The 13,101-nt window shown below is 51.3% G+C and overlaps 1 protein-coding gene across 1 annotated transcript; it reads right to left on the bottom strand.

The window, feature by feature from the left end:
- Positions 1–8,696: 8,696 nt before the first annotated feature.
- On the bottom strand, positions 8,697–10,013 carry POU3F2 (POU class 3 homeobox 2). Its single transcript, XM_060167759.1, has one exon. The coding sequence runs from the start codon at positions 10,011–10,013 to the stop codon at positions 8,697–8,699; it is 1,317 nt and encodes a 438-aa protein (XP_060023742.1).
- Positions 10,014–13,101: the final 3,088 nt, after the last annotated feature.

A 13,101-nucleotide genomic window follows, 5' to 3' on the forward strand; every position in this document is an offset into this window, starting at 1 on the left:
GGCGAAAGTACGTTGGATCAATAGCAAAGATTGTTATTTAGATAACGAATTAATCTCCCTGTTATAATACTTTTTATAGTGAACTTTGCACCCCTTCCATAAGAAAAAAGGAATTTAAAGGAAAAAAAGTCTCAAACAGGATTAAGGTTTTAATTACAATTCCCTACCGAAATAGTATGTTTGATGAGCTGATCTTATCAATTAATAGTAACATTAAAGCTCAAGAAACAGATTCACGGGAAATATGCTTAAGGGCGTCTCTTAAAAGTAATCGCAACCGGGGAACTAGCGGGGCAGCGGGCCAGGGACGCGGGTCCGTCGGCCAGTGCGGGGCGCGCATCTGGGACGCAGGATGGGGCGGGGGCGGCGGGCCCAGCTCTGGGAGACGCGGCCGCGCGGGTGGGAGGGAAATAATAAATAACAGACGCCTCTTCCAAGCCGAGGCCCACATCAAAGTTGGGGCCCCGCAAGGGCCGTGCAGTTCACTGCGTTTGGGTCAGCGTTATATTCCAGGGGCAAATAAAGTAATTTGAACATGCACCAACAGTTTTCCATAAAATACGAGTTAAAAGAAGTAATAGAACTAATCACTGTCTCCTCAAATCAAGTAGAAAACATTTCAATGCACTAATTAGAGTAATTAGAATAATAAGCCTCTGCCTATATGTGGTAAGACAATGTGTACAAACAACTTTATTTAATGTATACTGGTAATCAGCGATGCGTGCCTGCTTGAATGCTCAGCGCAATAAAACTACCCTCCGTCCGCCCAAACAATCAAATACAAATTAGTTTAATGATTGTGCCTGCTGAATGTCTTAGAAATCCACAGGCAGAGGCGAGTAAATAGAAGCATCCTTGTTTGCGTGCGTCCCCGCCCGGGCTGGCTCCGGGGCCCGGTGAGTGGCCGCGGGCGGGCGCGGCGGGAGAGAGCAGGAGGCCCGGCGCGCGGGGCGGAGGCCGGGCCGGGCGCCAGCCCAGACCTGCGCCGCGCCGGAATCCCTGCTTCTGCCCTGGCCGCCTTCCCACCCCTCCTCGGCCAGCTTCCCACCTCAGTGGCCCCGCCGCGCACCCCAGGCCCTAAGAGCCCCAGTGCCCCGCTGGGCCTGCCCTCCTCCGGAGGCGGAAGGCCTTGCTAGAACTCCCAGCGCCCGTCGACAAGGGTTTTAAGAATTGAGTGATTTCCTCCCACCAAGCGACCCTTCCCAGGGGCCTTGGGGGGACCAAGGCGGGCATCCGCCTGGGCTTCGGGTACCCAGACCCCAGAGGAGAACCCCAGGCCTCGGGTGGTGCGGCGCGGCCCCTCCCTGCTCGCTGTCCTCAGCTCTGACTTGGGACGATGGGGTGCCCAGAGGGGCTCCCAGGTTCCCTTCGCTGGGGAACTGACTTTCCTCCTGTGTAGACGTAAGAGCGACTTTAGGCCCAGCAGGGAGAGATCGGTGTCCGAGCGTTTAGAGGTTCGTTTTCCTCCCAGTTTCAGCGCTGGGAGACTCGGTTCCGCTCCACTGGAGGCAGGCAGCTGAGGTCGGGGGCAGCCACAAGTCTGATGGGTGTGGGCTGAAGCGAACACGCTCAGAACTTCGCTCACCAGCTCTCGGCTCCCTTGCTCCATTCCTTGACCCTCCCCATCTCCCCACCCCCTCTCCCCCCAAAATAGACAAACAGGACAAGGCCAAATTATCTACTTCGCAGGCAGCTTTTTTCCTCCCCAGTTTTCCTGCAGTCGCCTCCTCTGCCCTCTTCTCTTGTGGCTCCTTCTCCCACAATTGCCTCTCTCAAGCACAAAGCCATGTCCTGGGCCCAACTTTGCAGAGTCAAGCGGAAAAGCCGCGCAGGCAGAAAGCTAGGAGAGTCACTCGCCCCTGGACCCTCGACACTTAGTTGCCTCTGTGCCCCATTGCATCTCTGCCCCGGCCACGCGCGCCCCCAGAGAGGCACCGCCAACTCACCGCGACTAGGAACAACTTCCCCGGGGGCGGTGGCCGCACCCAGGGCATCTGCCCTCCTTCTTCTGACCACCAGCTCTACCCTCAGCCTGGGGTGGGCGAACCCACCAATCGCCGACCCCCCTCCGCCTCCCAGGGTCTGCCTGGAAAGGGAGAGTTCTGGAACAGCCCAGGAGGTCCGGGCTGTCCACCCTCCCCCTAGGGGTCGGGGCGCCCGAGCAGCGGGAGCCGCAGAGAATCTCCATCTCTGGCCCACACTCAGGGGCAGTTCAGCGTCCCGGAGCGAGGGCCGGGGCTGGAGTCAGGGAAGAGCCGGGCTCGTCTTCCTTCGGTCCCGCCCCCACACCGTGCCGGCTGGCCGAGGTGCCTGGGCCTTTCTCTCGGCGGCCGGGCTCCCCGAGGTGGGGGGCGCGCAGCGGGGCTGGGGCGTCTCCCGTGCGCCGTGTGCCGGGCCGACGCCCGCGCGCAGCACACTAGCCTGCCTGGCCCAGGCGCTGTCACAACTTGGAAGGAATATTGTTAGGGTAGCAAACAAACGACCCAAAGTTGTTAATGTCAAATCATTCTCTTCAGAATCCTGTGCTGTGGAACATAAAAATCCTCGGACGGGATGAGATTTCTTAATAGGAGGAGGGAAAGAACTCCCAACACTTTCCACGAGGATTTTTTGCCGGAACCGTAAAGCCCAGTGATTTACAATGGCTAATTTGTGTTACAAACCCGCAAGAAACTTTTTCTTTTTCCCACTCTGCTGCCAAACTTTGGCCATATTTAGTTGTGTGTGGCTTTCTTCTTTCCTTCTTTTTAAACAACAAACCCAGAGGAAACACTGGTGGGAGGAAAAATATATGCTCCAAATCAAAATGGATGCAGATTCAGATTTACTCCACAGCGAGGTTTCCTATCGCCGTCGTTCTGCACACCGAGAGTTAATCGTATACAATTTATAACAATCAAAATCCCCTCCATATTGCTCAGATGGGGTCCAAGTGCTCCCCTGTCTTTCTAAAATCAGTGACAAGTGAGTCTTTGTGGGGCATTTATTTTCTTCTTTTTTCTAGATGACAGCTCCCCATTCTGAGAGCAGAGAGCTGTTTGCCGCCAGCCACAGGCCACTCCAGAGCCCAGGCTCTTCATCTGCGATCCGCGTAAGGAAGTCCCCCCGACCCCCCGCCTCCAAATCCCAGACAAAGAGCTATAAAAACTCAGAAAGACGTGGAAGAAATGAACTTTAAGATATAGATGCACTTTTACTGGTGTATTAAATAACATTTCAGACATTAAAAAAAAAAGAAATACATCTTAATGTTATCAACAACCAGAATTCTAGGAACAATAAGAGAGGCCAGGGTTGTTTTGATGGGATATGATATTGTGTCTAAAACCTCTAATAGCTAGGCCAAGCAGAGTTGTTGGTATGGTAAAGGGAAAGTACTACATGATAAAGTTAATTAACTTTTTTTCTTAAAAAAAAAGGAGGAAACAAATTTCCTAGCTTCCCACCAAACACAAGAACAATGTGAAAATATTCTGATTTTTCTTTATCTCCACAACCAAGCAAAGCCTTAAAGAAAACTAAAAAGCCATTTTCTGGCCCTTCTGTACCCACATCTACATAAGGGTCATTGAAATAACTCTGGCCCAAGTTCTACAAAGGTGAGCAAGTTTATTCCATGATTTGCTAGCTGAGTGGCAAGCCCCTGCCACTTTTGCATTATTTCCCATCCTGAATCAAGTAGGGGCAATATGTACCAGGAGCCCTGGTTCTCTCTTAACACCATCTGCCCCCTGTTAAGAGACTATGCACCACTGAAAAAGTAAACTTTCCTGAACAGGGAAAACGTTTGTATAAATTTAGCTGTACATCCCATTTAGTCATATTGTCAAGATTCATTCATAGTAACGTCAAAGATGCATCTTTTTCTTTCATTTTAAATAAACACTGTCCCTTTTGCCTCACTGAAATACACAAACAGACCCGAAGAAACACTTTTACCTTTGACCCTCACTTCACCATCCTTCTTCCTTTTTCTGTACAAGCTCCGTTCTTTACCTCATTCTTTAACTTGTCTAGGAATTCAATAGAATCTAGAACAGAGTTCTATAAACTGATTGAAAAATCAACAAAGACAAATCACAGAGACCAGTGATAAAAAGATCATTTCTCTCACCCTGCAACCCAGCACTATGCAAGCTGCTTCCACAGTAAGGCAAATGAAAGGCAAATGAATGCAGCATATAGACACACAAGGGCAGGTACCAATGTGCTCACATGACATTTTTTCCCCATTGTTGCTGTTGCATCTCTTTATTAGTTGCTTTTGAAGACATAAGAAGATAGAAAGATTAATGCCTTTATTTCACCAGAAAATTTTGCCCACCAGTGTGTGGTTCCCACTGGCAGAAGCGGGAGGGGAAGGAGAAGAGTGCTTTTGTTGTTGAATCTGAAATATAAGGGAGGTAACTTCATGGGAACTGAGAATGTTTAGAAGTGCCAAGCGTAATATTATTTATGGTCACTCCCTCCATCTGACCTTCGCATAACTCTCCCACACGATCATTTCTTCCCCATCTTACCCCATAAAATTTAAAAGTGACCTGTCTTAGGAAACACAGGAGCTCTTTCAGGATGGCCGTGTTCTGCATTATTGTCTTTAGGGAAAGGGAAGGGTTTGTCATTGTGGCTAGTCAACATTTTAGGGAAGACTGCCCCACAAATTTCTCCCACTGGCAGCCATGGAGTTTTTCACCTTGGCATGCCATACACTCCCCAAACGGGCATCAAAACTGCCCAAGTAGCTCTAGAGTCTGAACGGCAAGCATGGGTCAAAACCGTGGCGTGTCCGTTTAACACGTGATGGTTTCCAGTCAGTAGCCCCTGTGGCTAAGAACAAAAAAAGCCTTCTCAAGGTCCACTCAAATGCCCTGCAGAGGGCATATGCTGCTTGTTTTCTGCTTACAACGGAGGGGGATATTGACGCAGAACTCAAATCTATAGCCAGCTTAAACATTTTACCCATCAGCATGACTGCAGTCACAAAACACTTCTTCTTTCTGTCACTTCTTGTTCAGACTATTGATAAGATCATTTGGCTGAATCTGTTTGGGACCTGTGTAATATTGACTAGGAGTTAGAAAAGATGATCAGATGTAATAAGCCCAGAAACTACCTTTCAGAATGGGCATATATATACTTAAACCACTGTTCCAGGCAGGACTTTAAATAGATCAGCAAACTTGTAAACTAATGCAACACTGCTTGGATGTCTCACTAACCTTGAACCTTGTGATGTTCCACCTAAGACTATCTGAAACAATTTGTTATTAGCATCCCGGTCTTGAGTCTTTCCCCTATGTTATTTTCTTTTTTTCACTTCTTGTTTCAGATCCTGTTTGCTTGCCTGATGAGAAATAGACACTCTGGTATAAACCATTGCAAATTCCATCTTTTTCTGTAAGCCTAACAGGAACAATATAGAGGACCTACCTCTAATCACTTTGTAAACACACATAGTGCGTATTGTCAGAATCATTCTTTGTTGAAAGATATTTGTTAATTATGAAAAGGAATAATCCTCTTTACTGAGCCTTGCTCTTCTGTAGGTCCCAAATTATGTGAGGACATGTGGATGAAGATCAAAGTCCACCTAGTTCCAGGGATGCTCTCCAAAAAAGCACAATCAGATAAGGTAAAGCTAACCTGGAAAGATGATGCAGGGGCACTGCAGATATTTCAGGGGACAAACACCTCTTTGTCAGACCATGAAATGGCAAACAAACTGAAGTTCAAACCCAATGACCATTTCAATGGAATACTACAGGCTTAGTGACTGCAAGGTTTGGGACTGATAGTTTTTGCAAAGAAAAGTGAATCAGAAGAGTATTCTCTCTTAAAAAAAAAAAAAGTTCCTGAAAGTTATAAACATGAAACCTGGCAGTATATGTAAAAAATTTATTCCAAAACTTTACGAAGTATAAAGGAAGGGAAGTGTTTTACACACAACTCAACTCAGTCAGTATAAGGTCTAGGGTTTTCCCCCCTTAAAACTTGGCACTATTTTTAAAATAAAATAAAGATATTTCAATAATTAGAACAAACTATGAAGGTATTGTGCATTTCTGTTTTATGTAGATAATAAAATATTACTTTAACATAAATATATAAGGATCTCTGCGTTTTTATTTTCCCCACAAGCACAACCAAATGTACCAAAACAAAGTATTTTTAAAGAGACTGAACAAAAAAAATTACATCCCATATAGATTTTGCTCACCTACTCATTTAAAGCTACAGAAAAACAGTTTCCAGAACCTTTTTGCTTTAAAAGAAATAAATATACATTGAGGCAGGCCACTTAAAAATGATATGAAAATATTTCCCTGGGTAGCATTAAAAAAAAAGAAAATAGACAAAGAAACGTTTAAACTATTTCTGCATTTCAAAAGACAGATATTAAACATATATACATAGTGGTAAGGTTCAGTGGTAACTTTCATCTTAGTAAACCTATGAGAGTTAGAGGAGCTATAGACACGTCCCCTGAACTCCAGCTTCTGACCTTATCCACTTGGTAATAAGAATGTGAAAATTCATTTCCTCGCTTTACCATTGGCTCTATGCCCTGCTCTGGATTGCTTCACTAAAGGCCAGTTCCCACACCTTAGGAACAGGCGGCAGGATGCACTCCCCGAAGCAGCTCCATGCCCATCTCCTTGTGACAGTCATTGGGGGAAATGAAATACAGGCAAATAAATATGCCCATTATAAGCCATCATTTATCTTGCAAAAACATTGAAAATGAAACAATCACAGGTGTTTGAAAAGACAATATAAAGCATAGTTCCTAAAACATTAACTACTGATTGCAATGCTAATCTGATGCCGAACAATAATTTTCTGGTAGTGAGAATTTAATTTCTTAAAATAAAAATGTGTCTAATAACTAACCAGAAAAAAAAGCCCCAAACTTTTAAGATGAATAAAGTGTTTTCCCTTTTAGCGCCCTTTTGTGCTGATTATTATTTAATATTTTAACTGATCACAGTTTAATGGTATTTATTTTCAATAAAGTTACAAGTTTTTTTTTCCCACCTTCACTTCCAGGTAGAGTCTTTTGTTATGAGAGTTAATCGTTTTCCATCAAGATAAGGTCAAAAAACGCACTTAAAACTGTTAACAAAGGGAGAAAAGGAAGGATTGAAAATAACATTTTTTTCTACTTCATTTGGCTTTAGTAAAAGAGGTGGGAAAACTCTCCAAGTCAAACTGGTATTTTTCTGTCATAAATTACAGAAGAAGAGGGTGTGGGACCTTATATATGATTTGATAAACAAATGAGCTAGTGAAGACAAAGTCAGCCTAGAGTGGAGATATTCTCTGTATGCATATGGATATCTGTGTGCTAAGAATCACAGTCTATGCATACACCATTAAGTTCCCAGATTATTTTCTTTATGTTAAAAAACAAAAGCTATTAGAGGAACAAAGTTTAACTGCTGCTGTCAGCACAAATAATTCCTCATAATTAAGTTATTAAAACCGAAGGCAGAGAACTGTACAGGGGTGTCTGACGATATATATTTCCCTAGTTCTCTTCGAAGTGCCACTGTCCTTCTGTTGGACAACTCTGGAAATATATTTAACCTCCACATCTCCTCTGAGCTCTTTCACAATGGGCCCGCCTGATAAAATGAAGCAATCAGTCACTCACTATCGATTTTTCTTTTTCTTCCCTCCTCAACCTGCCCCAGAAACACTGCCTGAAAATGAAGTTTACTTTGTGGCTGGTAAAAAAAAACAATGCTTCACTTTCATTTTTGTATTCCAAACAGAATTCTTGCCTTGGATAAAGCGGGTAGACCATGCACATTTCCTGAAAGCAGAGAATTATTTATTTTGTATGAAGTCAATCGGTTTGCTTTGGTAAAAGGAGCAAATAAACGTTATACCAATGTAAGGAGGGGGGAATCTGAAGGTAATCAAAGTTCACAAACAGTAAGAATAACGAGAGGGGCAACACAAGAACATTAGAGATGGAGAGTGGCCAAAAGCTGGCTTCAACTCTCTCCGAGGAATAAAAACCAAACCAAACCAAACCAAACCAAACAACCAAACCAAACCCGGCAACTTCAAAATTAACGCTGGGAGAAAGAAAAACATGTTTGTGAATTTGTTCATGTAAACTTCAATTTTCTTGCAGTGCAAATTTATGTGGTTAAGTTTTGCCTACATCAAAGGACGTGTGTATTTTTCCCTCTTTCCTGATGGGGATCCACATTAAATAAACACTGCAGCATGTGCCAACTCCAAGCGTCAGGAGCTGTGTTTTGTGTTTATCACGGTTTGGTAGATTTTTTTGTCTTTTTGGTAATTTATTTAGTTTTGCCAGGTATTTAACTCAGTGCTAGCCATCTCTCTCTCTCTCTCTCTCTCTCTCTCTCTCTCTCACACACACACACACACACACACACACACACACACATTCTCTTCTCACTCTCTCTATGAGACACTCCACTCCATTGACTGGGTACTAGCCTGTAAAGGTCAAAACATATCATTACACCTGCTACCGTTTAAAGGATAGTCCAGTGCCTTAGTTGTTTTCCTTATTTTTTTTTTAAGGTACGGGGAAATAATAATTAAAAAGAAAAGAACAATCAGAAGTTAGAGAGGGAACAAGGGGGCCGGGAAAGGGTCGCGGACCGAAGGGGAGGGGAGCCCCGCGCTCTGCCCCTCCCCCCCGCTCGAGTTCACTGGACGGGTGTTTGTACCCCGTGGTGTGGTGGCGTGTCCCTACTCCCCCCGTACACATCCTCGGCGCCCGGCAGAGTCCCTCCGGGAGGGGTCATCCTTTTCTCTTTCTGTCTCCTGTTACAAAACCAAACTCTCACCACCTCCTTCTCCAGCTGTAAGCTGTCCGCGAGGGAGGTGATCTCCTGGGCCGAGGGCTTGGGGCATTTGAGGAAATGGCTCTCCAGAGCCCCCTTGACGCTCACCTCGATGGAGGTCCGCTTTTTCCTCTTGCGCCCCTGCGCTGCGATCTTGTCTATGCTCGTGGGGCTGCCCGAGGACGAGTCCGCCTCCTCCAACCACTTGTTCAACAAAGGCTTCAGCTTGCACATGTTCTTGAAGCTCAGCTGCAGGGCCTCAAACCTGCAGATGGTGGTCTGCGAGAACACGTTGCCGTACAGGGTGCCCAGCGCCAGCCCCACGTCCGCTTGGGTAAATCCCAGTTTGATCCGCCGCTGCTTGAACTGCTTGGCGAACTGCTCCAGGTCGTCCGAGGTCGGCGTGTCCTCATCCGAGTGCGGGTCATGGTGCGCGCCGGGGTGGCCCGGAGGGCCCTGCGGGGGCGGCGGGGGCGGCGGCTGCTGGTGCGGGTGCGAGTGCGGGTGCGGGTGGTGATCAGCGTGGTGCGGCTCGTCGTGCGCGTCCCGCAGGCCGTGGTGGTGCAGCCCGGCCGGCTGCCCGCCGGCGCCCAGCATACCGTTCACCGTGAAGCTGGGCTGCGAGTAGAGCAAGCCGCCGTTGGACGCTCCCATGGAGGGCGGGAGGTGCGCCGCAGCCGCCGCGCTCCGCCATGCCCCGGGCCCCGGGTGGTGGTTGGCAGCGTGGTGCACCAGATGCGGCGGCCGCTGCTGCTGCTGCTGCTGTTGCTGCTGCTGCTGCTGCTGCTGCTGCTGTTGCTGCTGCTGCAGAGCGCCCGGCCCGTGCAGCTCGTCGCCGCGGCCGCCCTGCTGTACCACCACCGAGGGCTTGATGTCCGGCTGGCCCAAGGGGCTGGTGGACCACGGGGAGCCGTCGCCGCCGCCCCCGCCGCCACCCCCGCCCCCGCCGCCGCCGCCACCGCCCCCGCCGCCGCCGCCGTGGGACAGCGCGGTGATCCACTGGTGAGCGTGGCTGAGCGGGTGCCCGTTGCTCTGCAGCGCGCCGTAGTCGCCCTGCACCAGGCTCTGCGCCTCGCGGTAGCCCCCCGCGCCCTGCTGCATGCCGCCCGGCGGCTCGGCGTGCACGATGGAGGCGCTGGAGGTGAGCAAGCTGTAGTGGTTAGACGCTGCGGTCGCCATGACTCTCGGAGCCGGACTGAGCGCTCTGGTTAAAGGAGCCGCGCATTTGACAGTTACTTTTTCGCCTCGGGCTCCTCTCCTCGCTCGCTCTCTGTCTCTCTCCTCTCTCCCCAGCGGGCAGCTCCGACGCCCGCTCCGACGCCTTCTGTTGCTGCTCCTGCTATTACTGCTGCCGCCGCCGCCGCCGCCGCCGCCGCCTCCCGCCCGCCCTCGCTCTCTTTCTCCTCCTCTCCCTCCTTGCTCTCTCTCACTCTCTGACTAGCTCCGCGCTCCCCCCCTCTCCCTGCTCTCTCCAGCTCTCTCCCGCTCTCTTGGCAGTGCCAGCTCGCAGCGGCACGCGCCTGGGCCCCGCCCCCTCCGCCCCCTCCCATTGGCTCCGCGCCCTTTGATTTACGTGGATACCGCTAGCAACCTCCCAGGCCGGCGCCACTGATTGGCGCAGAGCTGTCCCCTCCTCCTCCCCCTCGGGCGCGGAGTCCTCTTAGCCCTCCTCTGGTCCCCCCTCTCCACCCAATTCAGAATCTCAGAGTTCTCACCTCCCCTTCTCCCCCACCCCCGGCCTCCTCCGCCCCTCGGATGGGCCCGCCCCCCATCTGTCTCCCAAGCAGACGCGCCGGGCGGTCCCGGTGGAGGAGGGGGGCGCCCCAGCCATCTATCGACCACAGACACTTGCAAGACTTGGGTGGCGAAGGGGAGGGGGGTGTCTGTCCACCTTCTCCTCCCAATAGGGCGGGAGAGGGGGGTGAAGAAGGAGGAAGAGAAAGGCTGAGTCCCAACAAGCCATGGGGAGTCCGATTTTTTTTCACCTTGGGACACACACACACACACACACACACACACACACACACACACACACACATGCCAACGTCTCATATCTAGAGCCAGAAGTCAGACTAGACCCACTGTTGAAGTCTCCTTTCCTCCACAGTTAGAATTTCAGTGCCCATGAGCTTCTTGCTCCAGGGTGTGCGGACACTTTTGCCCCAGTAAAGGTCCTCTTCTTCCCCTCCACCCCGCCGCTAGCGTAGGATGTCTTCCTTTTAGGTTCCAGGCCCAAATGTCTTCCAGCCCCTCGGGATGAGTACCCCACGAGAGGCAGGCTCAGCCCGTGCCTCGGCTTGTAAGAGACTCCTGTCCAAGAGAGGAGTTGCCTGCTCTGACAGCGCAGCGGTCTGGACTGAAAACAAAACTCTGAAAGTCTCTGACACATTCAAACACTGGGGCGCGCGCACAGTTTTTGGTTTAGGAAACTAGGACCCTGAGCCGGTAGACCTTCGCCCTGTGCCAGGCTACAGGAGTGCCTGGCAAGGGGGTGTTCGGCCTCCGGGTGCGGGGGAGGCACCAAGGGCGGCTCCAGGAAGCGGAACCGCGGGGACTGCGTGAGCGCTTCCTCGTGCTCCTGGAGCTTTTGGATGCAACTTTTCCGTTAGCTGCTTCGAAAGGGAGGAAGAGCGTGTGAAGAAAAATGGGCAGTACTAGGGGAAACTTCCTGATCCTAAACTTCGGCGGACGCCAGCTGGTGGGTTGGTCTAACTCAGCTCCCAGGCGCTCACTGGCGAAGCTCCGTGCTTAGCCTTCAGCCGTGAACTCCAGAGCGAGATTGCGGGACCCTGCCCTGGCTGCCCAGCTCTTCCCAGCGCGAGCGCGTCGCGCCGTCAGTGCCGTAGCCGCCGGGAGCAGGTGCCTGCCGCGGGTTTCGGAGCCTGCTAGCCGGGTAGCAGAGACCCGGGCGCGGACCCATGCTGGAGCAGCGGAACCACCACGCAGGCCCGAGTGTACCGGACGGATACTGCAAAACGAATCAGAAGTTGCTGCCGGGAAGGGAAACAAACAAAAAACCACAGGGAAAGTGAGTTGCGTCCCCACCTCTCACCCTCGGCCTCGCGCGTTGTAGCCCTAGCGCTGGCGCTGCCGGTGGTCGTGAGTTTGTGAGGGAAGCCAAATCAACGCTCAAGGGGAGCAGTTTGGGGCCTCCGAGCATCTTAATCTAGACAGCAAAGTGGAACGGGCCAGAGAATTCATCATGACTAACGAGGAGCGGAGGTCTTTGGGGAGTGGCTGAGCTGTTTATAAATCACCACGTTGAGCACCCGCCCGGGCAAGGCGCTTTGGCTGAGAATTTCCACGTGCCCTCTGTTTACGAGCGTGTGTGTGGAAGAGAGAGAAATCGTTAGGGGAGGGGCGAGCCCACAGGCGGCCAACGGAACGGACCTGCATCCCCCCACGCGCGCACCCGCGCGGCGAGGCGAGGACACACACCTTGTGGCGCTGGGTTCCCGCGCAAGCGCGGAGCCACTCCGGCCGCTCGCCTGGGGGCTGCTAGGAATCCCGTAACTTTGCAGGGCTACGAAAAAATGAAAAAGTCCAAGCCTCGGAGCGCGCAGACTCGGCGGCTGGCGCCCGCGGCTTTTCGACTGAGAGTGAAGGGGATGGGCGGAGGGCAGGACCGCCTCCCTCCGCAGCAGTTCTGAGTCCCCAGCGCTGGGCGCTTGGCTCTCCCGGGGCTTTGGGAGCGCACAGGCCGCTCGCCAGCCGCGTCCCGCCCGGCCCGCCGCGCCTCTTCTCACCCCCTGCCCCCGGCGGCCCTCCTTCCCCGCCTCCCGGCTGGGAGAACTCAGAGCTCCCACAGATGGAAGGATCCAGCCGCCGGGAAGGGCCGCGTCCGGGCGCTGAACAGCTCGCCACCCTCCCCCTTCCGGGGCAGGTGTCTGCTTTTCTCTGGATTTGATTTCTCATTTCTCAAGGGACAAGGCCCTTTGCAGCCGGTGGGGTGAAACACTCGAGGGAAGAAAAAGGTTTCCAATCTCCGAGGGAACCGAGGCGGCCTGACTCAGAGACAGTTTAAAAGTCCCCCTCCCTCCTCTCCTTCTGCCTCCCTTTCCCCAGTCTCGGGCTTTGGGCGCTGGGGTGTTGGGTAGGGGAGCAAGAATAGGCTGCACGTGTACATCCCAACTTCCTGTCTGCAATGGGACTTCACTGGCGATTACTGCTCGGAGATCCATGCCACGCTGACGTCCCGGGTCTCCACTCCACCCCCACCCCCGCCTCATTTCGCTGGCAGGCGACGGAGCCGAAACGTTCCCAACAG

The sequence above is a fragment of the Lagenorhynchus albirostris genome, chromosome 12, assembly GCF_949774975.1.
Source record: "Lagenorhynchus albirostris chromosome 12, mLagAlb1.1, whole genome shotgun sequence".
Lineage (NCBI taxonomy): Eukaryota > Metazoa > Chordata > Mammalia > Artiodactyla > Delphinidae > Lagenorhynchus > Lagenorhynchus albirostris.

What these genes read in the sequence shown, in the direction of transcription:
- POU3F2 (XM_060167759.1), bottom strand. Translation starts at nt 10,013, where the DNA reads ATGGCGACCGCAGCGTCTAACCACTACAGCTTGCTCACCTCCAGCGCC.